Source organism: Sinohyriopsis cumingii, chromosome 7 (assembly GCF_028554795.1).
Source record: "Sinohyriopsis cumingii isolate HCF-2022 chromosome 7, ASM2855479v2, whole genome shotgun sequence".
Lineage (NCBI taxonomy): Eukaryota > Metazoa > Mollusca > Bivalvia > Unionida > Unionidae > Sinohyriopsis > Sinohyriopsis cumingii.
Genome location: NC_142967.1, coordinates 59,160,792 through 59,185,494, shown reverse-complemented (window position 1 = coordinate 59,185,494; position 24,703 = coordinate 59,160,792). Strand labels below are relative to the sequence as shown.

Here is a 24,703-nt window from a genome sequence, read left to right as displayed (position 1 = left end):
TTACACTTGTCCAAAGATGTTAACTCTTTGCCCAAAGTGGAATCTTTTATGGGTAGTAACCTGACTGAACAAGACACCATTTGAATCCCTCAGTAGTTTCAGTGGTTCTACTCTCATATAGGACTTTCCTCCTTACTATATCAGTGAACAGATTCATTGAAATACCTGCTCTATCAGTGGATCCGATTGCACATCAGCACAGACACTTTCATCCTGGAAAAGGTGGATTATTCATTCATCATATTTGTTAAAAAACAAGAAAGATAAATCAGCTTTGTATCTTGGCTACAAAGTTAGGGCAGTCGCCACAAACATTGCAGTTGCCACAAACATTACATTTGAGCAGAACTATTCTTTATCATTAGCCACCCCCACCCCCCAAAATATATGTGTTATGTGTTTCTTATTGCACTGGCTTTAAAATTAGGGTAGGTAAGTAATGATTAGTATATTTTTTTTATCCTGGGGAAAAACTAATAGGGTCGGTAATGAAAAATAGGAATGGTTGGCCAACTGGAAATGTACATATTTATCTTTTTGCCTTATCAGTGCCTTGGGATGGAGATCTGAGTCCACTTCTCCAGCTTTTATATCAGAGATCTATCATCCTCAAAGGCTGAATTTGATCTGGTGGGACCTATAGCCATGGTGCAACAGGTTACCTTTCTGGGTCATTTGACAGCTTTCTAAGGATGCATCATCATAACTTCCACTGGATTTGCAAGGGCTTGGGGTGTTGTGGAGTTTTTCCATTTTGAAGTCTTTCCCAGACATATGGAGTCTATCCAGTCGGGTTGTTTAACATACATTAGGGACTGGAGAGGTTCTCTCCGTGGTAAGGGGATGGGTCTCCCTCCACCTCATAACTATTCTCCTAAGGTATTATGATTGAGTAACATATCTGAAAATTAAAAATTAACTGAATAAATTGATTTGTTTTAGTAAAATATGTTTCATAATACACATACACCCTCCCAGCCTTCTTGCAGTCACATCCATCTATGCAGCCTGCATTCCACACCAGAAGTAACTGAAGTAGCCACGAAATATTGTGCCAAGCCCACTATCAAAGGGAGATCACTATATATCTAACTGCCCCTAGGGGGGTACATACATTTTAGCTTTTTAGCTAAAATGTTTTAGCCTGGGAGGGCTGGATTTGCGAGGTAGTAGTGGTTCTCCTAAGGAATGATATTAAGGTAAATATTATTGACAAAACATATTTTAGCACAATAAATGGGTTTCATTACCATACCATAGCTATGACTGAAAACAATCTGTTGACAAATGAATAAGACTGCATCTGTTTCAGCTTCACTCCATACAATGACTGACAGTCTGATGACTGCTAAATGCAGAAGGATAGGGTCAAAGCCATTATGTCCTGAAAATAGGGACTTGAATACTTTGTTCCTTTTTATGAATTGGTAACTCCTCCCACCTATCAATTAGAAGTATATTTAAAATTGCTATGGATCACAGGCCACATGTAGTGTATTCCTTGTTTGTGGCCAGCAACATAATTTACATTTCACGATTTAAAAAAATGTTATTCTCATAACTTGACAATTTTTATCAAATTTGAACATGTGTGTACTTTAATAAAACTGCATTTTGTTTTAATGTAATTTTGTCAAAAGACAAAATATAATCAGAAATGATTTGCTCAACAGTAGGTAAAGTTACTTCCATAAAGGTCAGTTAGTATAACACCACCATTCTGTTTTATAATGTTATCAAGTAATCTGAGAATTTACCACTGGAAAGGAAATAGAAATTTGACCATTGTTACTGACTGGTCTGAAGGTATCACTTCTAGTTCTTTTTAATTGACAAAATAATATAAGGTCATCTGGTAACTAATCACTCTTGAACTCAAACAGTTACTGACTATTTTGGGTCTTTTTGGCTGCTTCATAAATGTGCCTTCAAGTGCCTTTTACAAACAATATCCTTGTGCCATTTTGTTAAGTTATAAAGTTGAGATTAATCTATTTTAGAACCTCATAAGTGGCATTTTCAAAATTCATGGTCTCTGACAATTACAACCATTTGAAAATTCTTGTCTAAGACAACTAGTATGAACTAACCTTTTTATGTCTGTTTTTACAGCTTGTCTAACATAACTAAACAAAATTGTAGCAAAGCATACATAAATTTTGTGTTGTGTGGCCATCTCATGTTATTCTGTCATTTAGCTGACACAGGTGGAGTGATAGTGTTATGATTCCGTGGTCTTAAACTAAATATCAGAATGGAATGAAGACTAACAAGTTTTGTAAAATTCAGCAAGTAATTTATTTCCGTTGAATACAAAGTGAAAATTTAAAAAGAACTTACAGTATTGTGAATTAAATCCCAAATAGTCCTAATAGTTATATCACAAGTCCAAAAGTATAGAGTTCCAAATGAATTCCAGTGGAGATCTGAATGAATTCCAATATTGAATATGCTGATATGCCGGTAGTCTTGAATGTGCTAATGTGCCAAGAGTCTTGATGTATCACAATGATATAATCCAAAATGTCCTTGAATGGATTCACATTAATTCCAAAATAGTAATTTAGTCTGAAAATCAAGTAGCACTTTGTAATTCCTTTCATATAAAAACTGAGCATAGCAATGAGACTGATTCCACTCCAGACGTTAAGATAGGAATGAGTAATTTATAATGTAAACAACTTTATATACCTCTCCACTTGACCTATGTTGCAGTTACCATTTTCTGACAATATGCTGTCATTTTAATGGAAAATTGCTCCAAGCCATGAACAAAACTCATGTCTGGAATCTTCTTGGGTTAGAATCAAGGCTGTATCTAAACTCAAACTGAAGTAAACATATTTAAAATTATCTTAATACATAACATACAATGATATATATAGACAAATATTTGCTATGTAATATGCTGTTTACAAAATAAATGTCACTAGTCAGGTAGGCCCTTACAATCTATAATCATGAATAACAAATTAAACATACAATACAAATTAAATATACATAACATATTAATTATAGGATCTCTGTTTTAGGGAGTATTCGTGACAGCGTAAAGAGTCTTTTGAACCAGCATGATGAAGACCTGAGAAAACTGAAAGCCAAACAGGACCAGAATCGACAACGTCAGGAAGACCAATTTAAGGTAGGGTAGAGTTTTTTCTATTTTAATACATTATGGATTGTCTGAATTCATCATTTTCCTTTTCAAATACATCACCCAATGATAATACATTAGTAGTACATCCACAATGTAGCAAGTCCAATCCTCACAATCCAAAAAGGACATTTACCACATCTTCTGGCATGTTTTAAGAACAGAAGTGCTTGCCAAGGTTGAACTAAGACTAAGAGTGATTTCAGCTTGGATAGAGGGATTTGTTTCAGATTCCTTCAGTTATCAGTTACTACTGTACCATATGTACCCACTTTTCCAGAGATGTAACTGCTTATTCATCTTGGGAGGGTATGCCCTATATTACAGATGGGTATTTATTATTGGAGAAACATTTGAATCTATTACCTGTCACAGTTGTTTAGCTTATTCTTTCAGCAATTCAAACTTCATTTGTGCAAGATGCACCATCTTCCTGGTTTAGAAATTCTTAGAACATGTGCTTTTACCTTGTCTAACTTTTCATTATCAGCCCATGTGCAATATTGCATACTCATTCTTTTTTTGGATGACATCTTAAATCAGACCTGGAGAAAATACTTGCTTGAAGAAAAAATACATACAGTAATGGTTATGCTATAACAGGACTTTATATTAACATTTTCTTTTTAGTTAAATGTTATCCTTCATATTTTTTTTTATTCTTCATATTTTTTGTTATTGTAAAGTTATCCATCAGTCTGAAATTATCAAAGGTATTATTAGATAATTCAGTGATAATATTTTTTATTGCATTTCACACAGTGAGCCACCAACCCTCCTTGATCTTCATTGTCTATTGCATTACTAGTAGGAAATATGCATATTTACCAGCAGGTCATTGAAAATTATCCATTCATAGTTTTTCAACTGACTGAACTGTCTCTAATCAGTTGGTTTACATGTTATTTGGGGTTTTCATCTAATAGTGTACCAGTAATTATTGTTAATAATGTGGCTGACAAAACCCTTACTGTTATTATACATCATCAATGTTTTGGTCATCCAAACATATTTTGTTTCAGAAATTTTGTTTCGGATATCATTACTTTGGATAAGTGTTGGCAAAAGAGAAGCCTCGTGGGACATTCACACCATATTTATTTTGTGTACAAATTATACATGGATGGATGGATATCCAGTTCATTGTCATCTTCTGAAAATACATACATTAAAAAAGAAGGAGAAGTATGCTTTTCTTTTTACCTCATGTGTATCTCTTAGTGTACATGCCATGACTGGAATTGACTTTATTTCCTTAAATAAAAGAAGGAGAGACAGCATCTTCCAGGAGAGAACTTGAGGAGGTACCTGCTACTTCTCAGAGGATTGATTGCATTCCCCCAAATAAAAGAGGGAAGAGCAGCAGAATCCATGATAAGGTAGTGTGTCTTCTAAGAAGAGGGCAGCATCTATCAGTATGGACCACAAACTTGCTGGGATTGAGTGCCCCATTCCCTCCCTGCCCCCAAGTATAGGAGGGATGGGAAGAACCATCCAAAGCACAAGCAGTCTTACTCCTAGTAGAGGTAGAATGGAGCCCTCTTATGGAATATGGTTGCACCCCATCCCATTCCACGTTCTGGGGAGGGTAAACATTCTCCAGGTGCATGATGTTAGGCAATTTGAAGTTCACACAAGCCCAAGAGCCATGATTCTTAGAGTTTTAGTGAAAGTTGTTTTCATAGATCTAGGCTGCCATTGACTTAAGGCTGCTGGTCATTTATCAGCCACCAATCATCTGGTACAGACCACCAGTCAGTGGTCATGATACTAGTCACCAGTCACCAGGTGCTAGGTGCTGATTACTGGCATCAAGAACACATGCTGAACCTAAGATATAGGGTCTGGGAAAGGATTGAACCGCTCCCTGTCTCTACATTACCTAATTATGCAACTACTGGGACAGAGCATTAAATTGCATGTACTTGTTGCATTCAGACAGTCAAAGTGTATAGTATTGTTGAACCTTTTACAGTTTTTAACTGTGGGAAAGCAGAAATCAGACACAGCAGAGTTTAAATTGAGAGTAGTGCAGTTTGCAAAAGAGAAAGGAAATAGGGCAGCAGGAAAAGAGCTTTCTGTAGATGAGAAATCAATTAGAGAGTGGCAAAAGCACTAACTTGTGGCTTACCAGTCCATGTGAATATAGCTATAGCTATACCATTGTGAAGACTTGAATTGCATGTAATAAGCTATACAAAGAAATTAGCATTCTTGTTTTAAACAAACATTTGTATAACCCGCAGGTTATATGGGTTATATACATGAAAATACAGTAGTCATCATGTGTAACAAACTTGAATGGTATAGACATGGATGTGATAGCACATATTGCACGAGCATATCAGATTCTATGCTCTTGGCATGGAGTCATAAATGAATGAAATCAATGTAACCTGAACTACTGGTGTATTATATGATGGTAGATCTGCAGATAAGCAAATATAGTGATTGAATAAAGTAAGAATAAAGTAATCCATAATTTATATCATACCTTACAGGAGAAACTTGCCAAGAATCGTGAGAGCTGGAACCAGAGGAAGGAGGCAGAGAAAGATGAACAGCAGCAGCTGAGAGACTGTGAGGAAAGGATTTCTGGGTCTGTCATTTAAACAAAGACAATTAATTACACAGTACTAATATATATTAGTATCATAATCTCATGTCTGAACCCTCAATGAACCTTTGGTTTACCAGAGTCCCCACAAGATTGAAATTTGGGGGTGATCCCAAACTTTTATTTGTTTAATATTATCATTATTTTCTGGTAAACCTAAACCCCTCAACTCTTAACTAATTAGGTTCTCATGGCATTGACCATGGTATTATTGTGATCATCAGTTGACACTTTTCATGTATTAAAACAAGTTGGTACATCACATTTATGATTATTACACTGAAACCAATTAAAAAAGATAAACTGAAAATATAAAGTTTACTTAAGGCTTATTTAATTGGTATTTATTTTTTAAAGTATTGTCACTAGTAGACATTAGTGACATTTTTATTGATTGATATATCTCGACTGCAGTAACAAACTTAAAGCCCTAATAATGTTTCCTACCTTAAATATTTTCAGCATGTTTGTTATGTTTTCTAATTTCATGGTGTTTGTTTTTTGTAATCATATCATTATATATGTTTCTTATGTTATAGGTGTTGTCTAATGTTGTAAAGCACTTATGGCTTCTGAAGATTAGGAGCTATACAAAGTCCTCATTATTATTATTATTATTACTGCGGATTTGTTTGTTTATGACAAGATTTAACTAAATACTTTCATTAAAAGTTAAAAATTTCATAATTTTGTATTAAATTTCAGGGAACTAACTGTTATTTTTGACCAGAAAGTGAGCAATATATCAAGGTTTCATTTACCAGTTTTGATGTTCTTCATGTTAAGCAAATTTGGGCCAGATGTTTTGGTATTTTGTACAAGTAATAAATATGATCCTGGACTAGCCATTTGTTATAAGTAGGTACATGAGGATCTGTAAGACTGGTATGTTTAAGTAGCCATCACTATCACTTGTCTTCACTAATATATTAAGATGTCAGAATGACCAGCAAAGTGTTGTAGGATTTAACTCTCCATACAGAATAAACTGAGTCTGATTTAAAAGAGCACAATTCTGTGTAAAAAACTGCATTCAAGAAACTAGGAGAAGAATTAAGTGTAGGAGCATCATGAATTACAAGAATTTAGCATAGGAGCATTATAAATTATAAGAGCATAGCATAGGAGCATCATGAATTATGAGAATTTAGCATAGGAACATCAATAAATTAGCATAGGAACCTCATGAATTATAATAATTTAGCATAGGAGCATCATGAATTACAAGAACTCAGCATAGAAACATCATAAATTATAAGAACATAGCATAAGAACATCATGAATTATGAGAACTGAGCATAGGAACATCATACATTATAAGAATTTAGCATAGAATCATCATGAATTACAAGAATTTAGCATAGGAACCTCATGAATTACAAGAATTTAGCATAGGAACATAAATAAATTAGCATAGGAACCTGATGAATTACAAGAATTTAGCATAGGAACATCATAAATTATAAGAATTTTGCATAGGAACCTCATGAATTACAAGAATTTAGCATAGGAACATCATGAATTACAAGAATTTAGCATAGGGGCATCATAAATTACAAGGAGCATTTAAATGCTTGGATTATCATTTATACTTTTAATGGACATAAAGTAATATTACAAACTTATCTCATTCCATAAATGTTTCTTGAGATGAGGACTGTATTTCTGTATGAAACAACTGTATTAATACAAGTGACGGGATGTGATTTTTGGAAGGAAGGTATGCTGTTCAGATAATATTCCTTAAATATTAAAAATACCAACAACTTTCTTAATTATTTTCAATCAAACACAGGCATACACAGATTTTATGTCATAATTACATTCTCTCTCTTTCGAGTGATAAGCACTTTTAAACAAATATTTTTTTCAATCCAGTAAATAAAAAACTTTTCAAGATCTAAAATTAAACGTCCCAAGGGTTTTAAGTTTTGAGGGGTTTTACTGTATATCATAGGTCACACTTTTACTTATTATGCTAGTAGTTTCATATAGCAACTTCATTGCATAACAAGGAGTAATTGTAGCTACTATTTCTGTTTACTCTAATTTGTACATCAGAGACCCCAAAGTTTCAAGGTTTTCTTTTTACTCAGTCTGAACACACTTTTGACACCAAAGTTAATTTTTAAAACTCATTCTTGCACCCCTAGGGGAAACACTGCATTATGTGTGGAAAAATAGTATCGAGCTTGGGTTGATTTTATGTCAGAATTATAATATGTGTATTTTGGATTTTTTATTGCTATACTGTCTGCAGTGTGGCAGTTTATAGTGATGGCTAGCACTGGAGCATCATACCAAAGACATGTAGCATCATATCCCACTCGGTCACATTGTCCTGACACAAGGCTGGCCAGTCCTTACACTAACCTCTTAATGCTGAACACCAAGTGAGGCAGCTGCAAGTACCATTTTTCTAAGCCTGTGGTATGACTTGGCCAGGGTTGGAACCCAGCGCCCTCCTGCATCTGAGGCAGGTGCTCTTCTAACCACTTAGGCTACCTAAGTGGTCTTCAAAAGTGTAAAACATGTGCAATGTGCTATATATAAAAACTGCATGCAGCTTGTGGAAAATAAATAGTGAGCTTAAGGTATGGCTCTTTGTCAAATCTTTGTTATGTTTCCAACAGCAGTTGTTGTTTTAAACATAAAACCACTAGACCAGTTTAGACCAATATTGGTACAGGACATCCATCCATTATGGGACTTCTAATTTTTTCAATAATGCCAATCATTTTGTAAAACATTTTTCTGATACATGATGAAATATTGTTGCTATTACAAAAATACTAAATCCCATGAAACAACCCTTTAAACAACTTCTAAAGATTTGTTGAACAGAAATATATCAATTTTGACAACAAGCATCTAGGCAGGAAGACATTTCAGGTTGATACAAATGATGTGAATCCCCTTCCAATATGATGAGTGTTATTCAACATAGAAACTCCACTGTTACTAATAGTTTAAAACCCTTAGGTGATTTTCCTTCCAAAATCTTTGAACAGAATTTGACCAAACTTGGCAGAAAGCATCCTGTAGTGAAAACATTTCAAATTTTATAAAGTGTGGCTTATCTGCTGTCAATATGGCTTTGTTACTAAAAATAAAAAACTTTTATCCAACTTTATCATCAAAAGCACTTAACAGGATTTGACCAGACTAGACAGAAAGTATTCTAGCTTGAAGACCTAAATGATGCTGATCTGCCATCAAATATGGCCACCATTACTAAAAATAGAAAACTCTTTAAATGATCTCTTCTTAAAAACCATTGAATAAAAGTTAATGATAGATGGCAGAAAGCATAGCTGGCATGAAGACCTTTCAAATTTATGCAAATGATTTCAATCTACCATCAAAGATGGCGACCACTACTTAAAATAGAAAAGTCTTGAAATGACTTCTTAAGAACTGCCAGAAATTGGCTAAGTTTTACACAAAGCATATATTCAATTGACGTCATTCCATTATGAAAATGGTTGCCATTACTAAAATAGAACTGCCATTTAAGAACTTTTTTCCAAAAACTGCTAAAAGAGTTTAATTAAAAAAGATGGTCTGCCTAATTACCCTTACTACGGATTTCATTGTTGTTGATTGATATAGCTTCTCCTCCAGGAAGAAAATTGCTTATAGGGAAGCATGCTTAGCAATATGCAAAGCAAACAACATTGCTCATGAACTATTTTTAAGTTCATTTATGTTATGAGCATCAAAATTTCCTATATGTTTAATTCTAGACAAGAAGAGTATAACATGAATTGATCATAACTGCTTAAAATGGGTCTCAATATCTTTTGAGCAGTATGGAGAAATTGGTTCAGTGTCTTTTGAACAGAAAGTCAATAATGATACTATCTCATACCACAGATGTCTTCTACTTGGTTATTGCATTTCCTCTTTTAATGTTTCAGAAGGCTGAATGACAGCCAGGTCGAATTGTCTGATGAGGACAGGGACATCATCATTAGGAAGCATGAAGAACATAAGGTCAAACTTGAAAACAAGTAAATAGCAATTTTATATTTATAATGATCAACAGGTCTTTAACACCAATCACTATATGAGTTTTGTAATACATGTTTTGTTTTTAAGGAGTAGGAAGCTTTCTAATTTTAAAGGAGATAAATCTATTGTTGCACTTTTTGATGAGGAACAATTTTGCAAACTATTTTAATACAGTAGTTCTCCACTTAACAAGTCTTCCATCCTACTCAACACATGAAGGAAGACAACACCACTCTGAAAGTAGTGCATTAATGTAATACATTATTTAATACAGGTGATATAGCTCTTGCTATGTCTGTTGTTACAAAATTTTCTGGAGAATATCTTGCAGACTGTTCAAGGTATTTCAACCATACTTGGTACCTGTAGCATAGGTAGTATGTAAACTGACAGGGCTGGACCATGGGCTTCTTACATAAGTATTATTTAAACTGACAGGGCTGGACCATGAGGTTCTTACATAAGTATTATTTAAACCGACAGGGCTAGACCATGGGGTTCTTAACTGAGTGTTAATGAAACTGACAGGGCTAGACCATGGGGTTCTTACATAAGTATTAATTAAACTGACAGGGCTGGACCATGGGGTTCTTACATAAGTATTAATTAAACTGACAGGGCTAGACCATGGGGTTCTTACACAAGTATTATATAAACTGACAGTGGTAGATCATAGAATTCTTACATAAGTATTATTTAAACTGACAGTAGGTTTCTTACATAAGTATTATTTAAACTAACAGTGCTAGACCATAGGGTTCTTACATAAGTACATAAATTGACACTGCTAGACCATACTATTCTTGCATTAGTAGTAGATAAACTGACATTGCTAGACTCTAGGGTTCCTATAAAAGCAGTACATAAACTGACAGTGCTAGACCAAAGGGTTCTTACATAAGTAATACATGAACTGACAGTGCTAGGCCATAGGGTACTTACATAAGTAGTACATAAACTGACAGTGCTAGACCAAAGGGTTCTTACATAAGTAGTACATAAACTGACAGTGCTAGGCCATAGGGTACTTACATAAGTAGTACATAAACTGACAGTGCTAGGCCATAGGGTACTTACATAAGTAGTACATAAACTGACAGTGCTAGGCCATAGGGTACTTACATAAGTAGTACATAAACTGACAGTGCTAGGCCATAGGGTACTTACATAAGTAGCACATAAACTGACAGTGTTAGACCAAAGGGTTCTTACATAAGTAATACATGAACTGACAGTGATAGACCATAGGTGTCAGGAGTTGTTTGAGATGAGTGAGATCTCCCCACTTCACATGGTTTTTGGTTATCATTATGTAGGAGATAATCAACCATGGTGTTATTGCCTGGATAAAGTAATTAGTAACATAAATATGAAATTAATGGATGGAATAACAGATATAGAATAAACTAACATGAGCCCCCATATGTAAAATATAACAATTTATTCAATTACTTTAACAAAATGAAATGAACCATGACATTTGAATGATTTACTTTTTCCTAGAAACAGAGTTACAAATTTTATGCTAAATTCAATTAGCCATTAGGTTATACTGATAGAACAAATTCCATCATATAATCAAGTGACTGATAGAAATCAAATTGCCAGCAATGCTAGCATCACCTGGTGCTTCCAGTCTTTTTCAAATCACTGTTGGTGATAGGTTGACATTTCTATATTTCTTTTCTTTCTTTCTCTCTCTTCTCAAACTTATAGGGTCATCAACCTATTGGCATTCTCTTTCTGCTATTTTCCTCTGTGCCTTCCTGAACCCTCACTTGCTTATCATCAAAGAATTCCCTCTGACTCTTCTCTGGATCCAGGTCTCTAAAATTTCCAGACCCCTTGTCCTTGGACAATTTATTAATGAGAGAAATTACTGATCAGTTTTCCTCAGAGTCCCTCAGACTTTCCTCTTCGGCACAAAAGCTTTGCCTAATATCACAAGGGAGAATACTTAAAACCCTGAATTCCATCTGAGAATACCCTTCTCCTTGTTTAGCTTAGCCAAACATGATTATTGCTTTAACTGCCAAAAATTGTATTACTCCCATCAAAGTCAGAATAATCCTTTCTAGACTGCCTTTATGAATAACTATTCTGGAAAATATCATTTTATGATACCTGTTTCAAATGGCCCAAGGCTGCCTAAAATTTTCCCTGGTTTGTTTCAACTCGTGTCATTTACCACTATTGACCCTGCATTAACACTGCACTCTTTCTATCTCTAACCATTAACTGAGCGAGGCCTAATTATAATTTAGGTCATGCCTCAAACAGAGCTGATTCCATTTCTCACAGTCAAAAATGTATTGCAAGACTAGCCCATAGTCTCTCGTTCTGTGATGACCTAAATTTCCTGAGTAACATGTGGTGGGCTTCAAACCGCAGCAATCATACTTACAGAGGGCCATATAGAAGACATCCATTATTGTACAGAATGTTTTCTTCCTTGAAAAAAAGGGGAAACTCCACATCCTAAAAGAGTTGAAAGGGAACAAAGGGAAGGAGGGGGCATTCATCTGAATTCCTTTTCTGGAAGGATGTATAAATGCAGGCTCTGTCCGTGTAGTTGCATAATTACAAATAGAGTTAAAAAATTTATACGATTTCAATTTAGCTGTTGTGTTATACTGATAGAAAAAATGTCATCATGTAATTGAGTGACTAATCAAACTCAAATTGCAGGCATGTCAGCATTACCCAGTGCTTCTGGTCTTGTCCAAATCACTGTTTGTAATAGGTCAGTGTTTCTGTATTTCTTTCCTTCTCTCTCTTTCCTGCATGCATGTAGCCTCTTCGGCCATCAACATCTTGGTTGCTGTCTGTGTTCTTTTTCCACTGTGCAGTAAGGTATGGGGCTATTTCCTTTAAATGAAAATATAGTACCCAACCTAAATGCATGTCTGTTGTTTTTTCTTCTGCTGGGATCAACCAGTATTCCCACTCTTTCTGCATCAGATATTATCTATTGAAATTCAACAGAACTAGCTACAGTAATTTTGCAACCTAATACACACTCACAACCCTGTTAACATGAATTTGTCATGTCTAGCAGCTACTTGCTTCCTAGAACATGACATAATTAAGCCTCTCAGATATACCATTACACCCTGCTGTGGCTATAAATTACCAGCTGAACTATTTTTGAATTATGTCACTGCTTTTCACTTTGTTGATTAGTCTGGTTCCCAGAGTAGTAGGTATTATTGTAGTGTGAAGCAGGGAACCAGACTAACTGTTGTTAAACCTCCAAACAAGAATACTTTTAAAAAAAACTAGCAACATTTATTTCTTTAGACCATCATCTATGTCGAAACTCAATTTTTGTATTGTTCAGTTAGTACAATATTTATGCCATGATTTTTATTGCAAGTATTAGTGACTTCTTATCTCCCTTGAGGATATCTCTAAGTACCAATCCAGGAATCCTCTGAAACTCGTTTCACCCACAATGGTCCATATCTGTGAAACAAAGCTCTATTTTATGAAGTATTAATTTTGCTTGGTTGCCTTGATATCTTTGATAGTAAGTTAATTTAAGGTACTTTAATTGTATTATGTTCACAATAACGTTTATAGCAGTGTTCAGTTGATCAAATGAAATGAGTGTACCCAAAATACGACCATGGCCACTAGATCTTAAGCATGCAGGATTTGCACAACTTTAAACTTTTCTTTTATTCCACCCCCTTTATTTGATTCAAAAGATGTATTTATCATTATAATACAAAGGATGCTAGCTTCTAATTCAGAACAACAATACAACAATACTTCCTCTAGTCAGATATCAAAACATGGTCAGCACTTAATTACGTGACACATTTTACATTTAAATGCAAGAAGACACGTTGCATTCATGATGATTACATGTAAAAGGAACTAAAAGATAGAACTAAAATACAAATTTCACTTGAAAAAAAATTATTTATTAATTGCTATTTATTTATTAAATTATTGCCTCCACTAGGCGTAAGTTACATTTTCATTGATCAAAATTTCCTTGAATATCATTAAATATGATGTACTAAGAATCATCACATTCATTTGGAAAGAAAATGTAATCAATTATATGGCTTGTTATTAATAATTGATAATTTCAAAATGCTGATTAAAATTTCCAGGTCCTATATACTGTTTTTGACATAACGAGCAATATGTTTCAGTTACCAATTTTGATTGCAATTTTCTTTAAATATCGTTAAATTAGGTGTACTAAGAATGTTATTTAGAAAGAAAATGTAACAAATTATATGTCTCCTTATTAAAAATTTATAATTTCAAAATGTTGATTAAAATTTCTTGGTTCTATATACTGTTTTTGATGATATAACGAGTGATATGTCAGAGTTTCAGTTACCAATTTTGAATGCAATTTTCTTTAAGTTCAACAAATAGGGATTAATTTGTGTGTATTATCTGGTTTTAAAAAAAATGGAATCCACGCCTGATCCCAAGTTTGCAAGTTATCAGGGTGCAAATTATTGAGAGTGTGGTGTAGTTCATAAACTGATGGTTTTAAACCATAGGGGCTCTTCCACAATTAGTACTGCTATGTATACTTAATTTGTTGTTAGTTTTTTTCTCTAAGTTATGTATAATTGTGTTTTGGACTTGACCTTTATTATAACTTTAGTAACAGATTTTGTCTTGTTGAGAACTTAGAATGTTCTAGAATGTAAAATTCCATTAAGTCATAGTATTCCAAGAAAATGGTAATTGTGACCTAGGTCAGTTAGAGGGATTTATAATCTTGTTTGAGAAATTACTCATTCTTGTTTTAATATCTTTAGGTAATATCAGTTTTATTGATGTGTTCAATATTTGATTTGGGTTTAATTATTTATTCGAATTATTAATCACTGAAAATACCAAGTGTTCCTTAATAATATTCATGGACAGAAACTTGGAATTATAATGAAATCAGTCAAGGACATCTTGGATTATATTATAGTGATTTATCAAAAGACTGCTGTTACATCTCAACATCACAGGCCACTACAGGCATGTCAACACATTCCTTGTATCTTATTTTGAACACCACTGGAATTTTATTTGAACATTATTCATTAAGACTGGTGATAGAATGTTTTTGGACTATTTTGGATTTAATTCACAATACTTTAAGTTCTATCAGTGTTAAAAAATTAACGCACATCAGAATTGCACTAGAGCAGCATACATTTGTAATATAAGTTGTTTAAATTTGATTACATGTATGTGCATTAGATTTGACAAGTTAGAAGATGAATAACCATGGCAAAGACAGACTTTCAATCACATTTTTCTTCTTGCACCTCACGATCAAATAAAAATGATGCCACATTATGAGAGAGAGAGAGAAATGTCTTCATAATTGCAATCCGTATTGTTCACTTACCTGATGACTGTGATCTTACTCATGTACAAGTGCAGTACTATATTCTATTATCAATTACTACCACTGGGTAAGCAATTCCTTTTTTAGTTTTAGTTACCACTTCCACTGTTCTACAATCACATGGCTTTGTAGCAGTATTTACATCCTAATTAAATATACTACAGCTATAGTCAGGTTTCCCAAGCTAACACCTTTTTGAGGTCAAAATTTGGCAGACCAGACCAGTTTGGCTACCAGTAGAGAAATGAGGCTATCCAGAGGTTATCATGAATATGGTACTGTATACTGAAAGGAAATGCTGGTTACTCATGTAAATTTTTTAACCAGTGACATCTTTTGAACTTGCCGATAGAACTGTCAGCAATTTAAAGTATGAGCAATGTTGAAAATCAATTGCCGCCTTAGTGCAGGAACATAGAGTACATGCACTTAAAAAAAATCTTATTTGTTGGGAATGGAGAGGTAATTGTACTTGAAAAGAAAATTAGAGAGCATGTGAAATGGTCATTCTTGGAAAATAACCTAAATGGAGTCTGTATGGATATAAATATTGTGAATATTTAAACTCTTAAGGAGTATGGCATGTATCTTCATAGTTTACATTTACTATTTAATTAATTAATCTCTCTTTGACAAAACCTTCAGCTAAACAGGGGCACTAAGGTACAAAAAAATATGAATGACTAACATCTCTCTCTCTCTCTCATATTGGATGATAGTATTTTTTTTTATCACAAGGCGCAAGAAGAAAAATGTGATGGAATACATATGCCTCTCTCTCTGTGTATCTCTCTTTAAAAAAGAACTGTGGAAAAGGCATTTTAGCATTAATGATGCAATTTCCCTATTGCTGGTAATCAGAAATAGCATACAGTGATACCATGAATGTTACTATATAGTTTCATTCCACACTGCATCGCAAATTTTATCCTATCTGTAACTCAATAAATTTTCAGGTCAACATCATTAAATGTAGCTAAAAGTACATACATTTAAAATACTTCATGTGAAACAAATTAGGTACTTTTAGTTACATTTAAAGATCCTGACCTGAAAGACTACTGACTTACAGATAGGATAAAATTTGCGATGCTATGTTTAACGAAGTGAAAAAGACGAAGCCAAGTTATTGAGCTGGCTTTGTCTTATACTCAACATCGATTTATATATGGATAAAAGATGGAAAATTTGCCAAATTTGTTCATTCAATGTATACTCCACATAGACTTACAGGCCAGCAAATACGGGACCTAAACTGACAGTTCTAGACCATATTTTAGTGTTGGACTGGAAGAAAGAAATTTAGATAACTCCTGTTAGACTGAACCATTTGTACATCATTTGGTGACCACCCATCATATAAAGCCATCCTTTTATCATGGAAAGGGTGGCATCATGACTCTTGTTACAGTATACATCAAATTTGATTAGCTGTTTTTACAGTGTATCATTTGTACACTGTTTGGTTGCCACCCACTGTATAAAGCCATGTTTTTATCACTGAAGTGATGGCATCATGATTTGGTTTGGTGCTTTATGGCACGGCATCACAGGTACCAAGGTAATTGGGGTAAGGTGCCTTGCCCAGGGACAGACCATGGTAGCTGACCCAGGAAGGCCCAATAGTAAGATTTGAACCTGTACCCTTTTGGTATTTGAGTCCAGCACACTAACCACTGAGCCACCATAGCTCTGGGTGGCATCATAGGAGGTGACCACTCAAGACATAAGCTACATGAAGAGGAAATTGTTTCATTGAGATTGTTATATTTAAAAATAAATGAAATAGAAACATTTTAAATTTGTAAAAGATGTGTTTTGTATGATGAACTTCTTTTGCAGTCTAGCATTGAACAAGTTGCGACAAATGCAAATGATGGAGGAGAAATTAGCTCAAAAAAGGGCTCAACGATTGGAGGAACTACAGCAGGAACAAGAAATACATAGACAGGTTCAGTAATTCTCCAAGAGTCATTGGCTAACTGCAGATTATTATGTCAGCTAATTCATAACATTTTAATTCTTTCCAAGTATTTTGATGGTAATCTAGAAGAAAGAAAAGCTTGTGATGCACTTTTGCTTTACTGATCTGATGTACATGGAAAACAAAATAAATCCCAGCATTTATTGTATATTTTATAAACACATTATGTAAGGAGCCTTTCTTTAAACATGACATGTAGAAATTTTATATCTCTAAATCTGTCCCCATCCCTTCTTATCACATGTTCTGATATGTGATATTATGTGATACTCCCCAGTGACATCCCTTGAATGACCCACTTGTATTGAGTCAGGTTACAGGCATTGGCATGAAGAAACTGGTATATTGTAGCATTCTTCTGCTACTAATAATAATGCTGCTGTTATTATTATATTATTATTAGCAGTAGTAGTAGCAGTAGTAGTAATAGTAGTATTGTTATTTTACATCAGTGACAATTTTAGATTAAATGTATGAAACTAATTTTGGTAAAAGAAATTGTAAGTAGCATTCAAGATGAAAAGTTAAAATGTGTCCCACAAGAAAAAAATAAGTGTATACACAATGAAGATAATTAAGACATAAAAATAAGTGCACTGAATTAACTTTGTAGAACATTTTTCTTAGTACATGTGTTGTTCTTGCAACAATGTTTCTATGGGTTATTTAAGTGGTGAAAATCTAGAATACTTTAGATGAATTACTGTTTAGTCTTTCAGAAAAAAATTACTTATTTTATTCATAATCAGCAAGATTATTGTAAACTATTATTGTTGGCGTGTAAAAAATAGATTTTTGTTAAAAGTGATTTAAAATTATTCTTATTTATCTTTACCTATACTCAATATGTAAATATCAGAAAAGCATTTTATACCACCCAAGAGTATACAATTCAGTTCACAGAAGTCAATGCATACATTCTTGAAAAAATAATTTATTTACATAAAGAAATGGACATTTAATTAGCAACAAAGTTGACTACAAAGCATGCATACACAATGTAATAATCATTTGTATTTTTAAATTCATTTATTTAAGCAATAGGACTAGTGATCATTTAACATTTAGTGGAAAAAAGGGGGAGTGTAATTTTTGGGTAAAGACAAATGAGCATATCTTTCCAGGCATATTGTAGCAAAATGGCAATTTGCCTAATCACCCTCACTTTCTAATATTTAACCCAGTGTGGTGATTTTGAAAATCTTGTTAGCATTATTCCCTCTGAATGGATAGCCATATTTACACGAGGATTTCACCACAACTTTTCATTTTAAAAGTCATGTTATCACTATTTTTCCTTAACTGATGGTCATATCTTAATGGAATTTTCACTTATAGACTTCTTATAATATTTTATTCCTGGCCCTAAAGAATCTTGTTGGCACTTCTCATCTGGTGCACTGACATTGAATTTTCACTGAAACATTTCCTGCAATATGTAACCGAACATTCTCAAAATATCAGGTGTTAAAATGATAAGGATTGGACAAAACAGTTATCCTGTGGATTTCTTCAAAATACTTCTAGGCCAGTAGAGGTCCAGTCTGTTCATGGGGATCATTGTACTAACTTGTATGTGTCTAGACCTTGCATAAAACAAAAAAAAACTAGAAATATTTAAAGGCAACAATTCTTTTCTACTTAATCCTTTTATATGCAATATATACAGACACGAGCAAAATTAAAACATCCAATAAATGTTAATGGCATTTTGTAAATATTTTGATCAGCAAAAAGCAAAATAACCTATCTGGTTTTGTTTTGTACATGGAGCAGCATGTAGTTGACAACAATGCTGAAGAATCTGATGAAGATTCCAGGAAAGATGAAGTGGAGTTGATGAAAGAACAAATAAAGAAGAAACTGTCAATCTTTCAGGAAGAGATACTTGACTGGGATGATGAAATGGAAAAGGTATGTTCTTAATACAGGTAACATGTTTGAAAGAAACTTTAATGGATGGGTGCAGTTTGTTTCTTAAAATTATTTTTTAAATGAAGCAAATATATAAAAAAAATAATTATATGATTCACATTTATTGGCAGTGCTCCAACATTATAACACTGTTCATCAGCACCAGAAAAGGGATGCATGTTATAGGTGTAGCCCCCATATACTGAGTATAATTACAATAAAGGTTGTTTACCGGTATATAATACTAATAATAATGACTTTTTTTAAAGAAGAAGCTCATTTGGTCAACTGACCAATCTTCCACAAGGCCTTCTCCATTGACATTTGTAAAAGTATCTCTCTCTCTCTCTCTCTCTCTCTCTCTCTCTCTCTCTCTCTATATATATATATATATATATATGTTTATTTGGACAACAAATGCTATTAAAAACTAGACAATTGATCTATTGCTACAATAAAATATGCACAAGGCTTCAAGTACAAGTACATACAGAATTCATACAAATAGTAGTAGCAAACATGTGTAAGACATAGTAGGTGAGTACCTGATAACAGTGTTTTAAAAAGTAGTATTGTAGTACTGAATTAAACAAAATCATACAATGATTGTTTCTGTAGATGTTGTCTAGGAAGCTTTATGAAAACTTGGCATGAGTCAGCCGACTTTATGTAAAGTGGTATGGAATTCCATAGTTTGATCCAGAAAAAGCAAAACTCTTCTTATAAAAGTCTGAATTTGGTTTAGGTAAATATAACTTGTTGTTTAAGATGGATCTTTTTTCCTACATATGTACATTTTTAACAAATTTAAAATTATATTTGAGATATATTTTGTGTTGAAAAAAACATTGTGGCTAAGATTCCTCAAAAATCATGTTTTTTGAAACATGACTGTGTCAGTGAGTTTGAGAGTCCAAATTTTGTTTTTCATATGACATGATGCTAATGGCAGTACTGTGTTTGCAGTGAATAAAATGCTCCCTCTTGTTGCTGAGCTTCACAAAGAAAAACTCCATGAATTTGGAATTCTGAAATTTAGTTTGGCTTGGTTGTGCTTATGGTTTGTTCTTTCCTCTATCACATCTATGTTATAATATTTTGCCTTCGAACATGAATCATGCTTGTACGCTATTCCAGTTTCTGATATTTTGCATATTAAGTATGGAGTAAAATCAGATTTCTAATAAATGTTACCACTGATCACAAACTTGCCATTAATATTTAATAAAGATTGCTTAAATGTTAATATTCAAGGGAAATGTGTGTAATAACTTGTTCTTCAACACTCATCTCTTTGATTTACCTGACAACAAGAATTAGGTTGTTCCACTCAGTGTACTTTACAGCAGTGTTGAAAGGACTGAACATGATATCTCCGTAGGTTTTTGTCAGCCAGTTAAGTAATCTGTGCAGTGGTGGTTATTTACGACAATCTGCCTTATATTTTAATTGTCATAATGGCAGTTCAGCTGTATAAACAGCAGAGAGGACACATTTACATGGGCTCTAAGCAGGACTATTTACTTTCTGTACATACCACAGGTTACAGGCATGTATTGTCTCTCTCACACTCTGTTTCTTTTGGTGGGAGAGATTGCTGAAAATTATTTTTTTTTTTTTAAATGAGTCTGTTGGAACTGGGAAGTTGGGAGTAAAAAGTTGGGTCTTTTATGTGACATGCTGTGTTATGCCAACTATGTGTTGGTAATATTTTGAATTGTTGTTTCCAGGAAAGGTTTGCAGGTAACTTCAGCCAACACTTGGTCTTTTATCTTATATATAGAGCAGTACAGTTGTTTAAATCTTGGAACACAAAGAGCATAGCATTTGCTGGCATTCACTGTCACCATGAGGCCGACCAGTCAGTTAGAGTATTAAGATCTTGGTGAAGTTTGATTGCATCATTTTGAGTATTTATAGATCTGTATAAAAGGCAATCATCTGTGAATAAGCACGTGAGAAAGATAATAATATCATCTATGTAATTAACGCTAAAATGAGAATCCACCTAGGATTGTTCCCTGTGGATACCAGAGATAGCATTCTCATTATTAGATGCTTCTCCATCAGAGACAATCCATTTGTTTCTTTGAGTGGTCATGTTTTGATCCAATATATTTTCAGTCTGTCAGTGCCATTGTGATTATGTTTGTTTAAAAGTCAGTGCCAGATAATTTGTGTCCATAAACGTGGGTTTTCAAGACTAATTTGTCATCATCTAAAATATATTTGCATTTTTCTCAAGTTACACATCTGTGGTTTATCCACAGAGCTTAAAGTTCTAAACATTATCTTCTATTACTAATGACAAAACATTTCAACATTACTCTACATTGCTGTCTTTAAATGGTTCCAGGAATTAAGTAAAACCTTTTGTTGTTCCAGATTCAAGCTGAGATGGTAGCAGAAAGGTCTTTAGCCCTTCTGAACCAGGAAGAGCAACTTGAAACCATGATAGCAGAATTACAGATAAAAAAGAGAAATGAGGTAAACTTGGATTATCTCAAGATATATTTGAAAAATTTAAATTAAATTGCCCCAACTTTCATCCCTCCATCACCCAGGCCAATCAAATATAAGCCATCCATTTCACTTAAGGAAATACAATCCAAAATGAGCACTTATGTAAAGAAACTCTATACAAGTCTCTGTTTGAAGCTATTTCATGTATTATACTTGATTCATTTTTGCATACATTTGAAATGAGTTAGGTTAATAAGAGTGGTAGACATAAAAACTTTTTTTTAAAAATGATGACAGATTAGTTACATAGCGTTTTAGTAGTGTGAATGGGAATTTCCAACCTGTTAGATTCCATTTTTAGAAAATCCTTGGCACCAACAACAAACTTTAACAGTGTTTGATATAATAATAATAATAATAATAACAATAATAATGAGAATAATAATAGATTTATTTTTACAAATTTAGGATGAATGATTTACATATATGTACCAACACAAGACTGAAATGCAACAGGGAAACAAGAATTATGTAGAAAAGTATTAACGATTATTGTACACAAAAGCAAATATAGAAAATATGGATTGACAAAAAAGTTACAATTTCAAACATTTTCTTTCAAGTGCAATCTAGTGTCATTATAGGGCTTTGCATTTTTTCCACTCCTATTATTCCTGGCATAGGTCACAGCCTCTATCTCCCATAATTTGTGCTCAATTTAGCAAGCCATATGTGATATTGCAACATGTGGATTATTAATACCATATTTGCTGGCCTGCAAGTCGATGCAGAAATTTTGCAAATTTTCCATCCTTCATCCATATATAAGTCAATGTGGAATATAAGTCGAGGCCAGATCAGTAACTCGACTTCGTCTCTTTTTCACTTCATTCTACACATCATTGTGAATTTTATCCTATCTGTAACAGCTGAGTAACCTTTCAGGTCAAGATCATTAAAAGTACCTAATTTGGTTCACACGAAGTATTTTAAATGTATTATGTACTTTTAGCTACATATAATGATGCTGACCTGAAAATTTATTGAGTTAAAAATAGGATAAAATTTGCAATGCTGTGTGGAATTAAACTATAGTAACTTCCAGTTTCATAAATATTAAAGGTATTGCTGCATGCTATTTCAGATTACCAGCAATAGGGAAATTGCATCATTAATGCTGAAATGCTTTTTCCACAGTTCTTTTTGAAAGAGATACAAAGAGAAGCATATATTTTCCATTGGATTGAATCTTGTACTTCGTGATCAAAATAAAATACTGTTGCCCGATATGAGAGAGAGACAATGAAAGAGATTTCAGCTCTTCATGTTTTTTTTTCTACCTTACTGCCCCAGTTTAGCTGAAGCTTTTGTCAAAGAGAGAACACATTCATAAATTAAATAGTAAATGTAAGCTATGAAAATGAATACGATACTCCAATAAAGTTTAAATATTCATAATATTTATGTTCATATAGGCTTCATTTATATTAAATCCCAAGAATGATCATTTCGCATGCTTTCTAAATTTCTTTGCAAGTACAATGACCTCTGCATTCCCAACAAATAAGATTATTTCATTTAAAGTGCATGTACGCTTCCTGTGCTTAGGCGCAATTGTTTTTGATCATTGCTCATACTTTAAATTGCTGACAGTTCTATTGGCAAGTTCAAAAGATGTCACTGGTTGAAAAATTTACATGAGTAATCAGCATTTTCTTTCAGTAGACAGTATGATGATGATATTCATAACACCCTATGGGTAGCCTCATTTCTCTATTGGTAGCCAATCTAATCTGATCTGATCTGCCGAATCTTACCTAAAACAGGTGTTAGCTGTAGCATATTTAATTAGGATGAAACTACCACTACAAAGCCACTTGATTCTTGGACAATGGATGTGGTAACTAAAAGGAATTGCTTACCTAGTGGTTTTAATTGATAATGGAATATAATACTGCACTTGTACATTAGTAAGATCACATTCATCAGGTAAGTGAGCAGTATAGATTACAATCATCAAGACACCTCTCTCTCTCACTCTCTTATAATGGGGCAAAAATTTTATTTGATCATGAGGTGCAAGAAGAAAAATTTGATGGAATATCTGTCTTTGTCATGGTTATTCATCTTCTAACTTGTCAATTCTAACACACATATATGTAATCAATGCCTAGTACATGGTTGTACCCCCATCGGTGCGAAATTGTGAATGATTCCAGATGTAAATTTACTGAAGCACCAAACATGTTCTAAGTCTTTGGATGAAACACAACTCTGTGCTACACATGAGAAATCTGCAGTTGCGCTTGCAGTTAGGAATGCATTTATCTAAAATCCCTTGAGTGATGGATTTCAAAAGCTCCATTATACAAATGAATATGGATACAGATTCTCTATTAATGCACATCACAACTGATGATGTTTATGCAGACATGGCTGAACCATATTTTGGCCAATGAATTTGATACCAGCAAGTATCCAAAAGCTCAACTGCTGTCTAACAAAAACATTGATACATTCATGGATGAGTGTTCAGGAAAGCTGATGGAAGTGTTAGTACCATTTTTGTAAGTCTTTGGTATGACTCGGCCGGGGATCGAACCCACGACCTACCTCATCTGAGGTAGATGCTCTAACCTTCTAGGTCACTGGAGCGGTGTGGGAAATGTAAAACACAGACAGACTAGAAATGGCAGTGGGAGTTTTATTTATTGATAATTTGACTGCTTTCAGGTGTTTTTAGACTTTCATTTTTGTGTTAATTTTATATGTTCATTTGACTACCATTTGAAGTCTTACAAGGTAACATCACTTACCACTCTGGTGGCCTAGTGGTTAGAGCATCTGCCTTGGATGCGGGAAGTCATGTGTTCGATCCCTGACTGAGTTATACCAAAGACTTACAAAAATGGTACTAACAGCTGCCTTGCTTGGTGCTCAGCATTAAGAGGTTAGTGTTAGGACTGGCTGGCCTGGTGTTAGGATAATGTGACTGGGTGGAACATCATGCTACATGTCTGCAGCATGATGCCTCTGTGCTAGACATCACTATAAACTGCCACACCTCGGACATTTTAGCAATATGACTAAAAAATTGTTAAAGCTACATTAAAAATCCAGATCACACACACACACACTTACAGATGTTGTAATTTTCAAGTAGTAAAGTTTACAGTT

At 33.8% G+C, this 24,703-nt stretch overlaps 1 protein-coding gene across 3 annotated transcripts in view; it reads left to right on the top strand.

Moving 5' to 3' along the window:
• Positions 1-24,703, top strand: part of LOC149795338 (uncharacterized) — a 252,889-nt gene that overhangs the window by 163,631 nt on the left and 64,555 nt on the right. For all 3 annotated transcript variants that reach the window (XR_016422309.1, XM_089965109.1, XM_089965108.1), the window contains exons 17-22: positions 3,033-3,142; positions 5,656-5,753; positions 9,692-9,784; positions 17,008-17,116; positions 18,926-19,063; positions 21,449-21,550. Coding sequence is in view for 2 of the 3 variants with exons in the window: in XM_089965109.1 (XP_089821235.1) it covers positions 3,033-3,142; positions 5,656-5,753; positions 9,692-9,784; positions 17,008-17,116; positions 18,926-19,063; positions 21,449-21,550 (650 nt within the window). In the remaining variant the exon portion in view is untranslated. The remainder of the gene's footprint in view (positions 1-3,032; positions 3,143-5,655; positions 5,754-9,691; positions 9,785-17,007; positions 17,117-18,925; positions 19,064-21,448; positions 21,551-24,703) is intronic.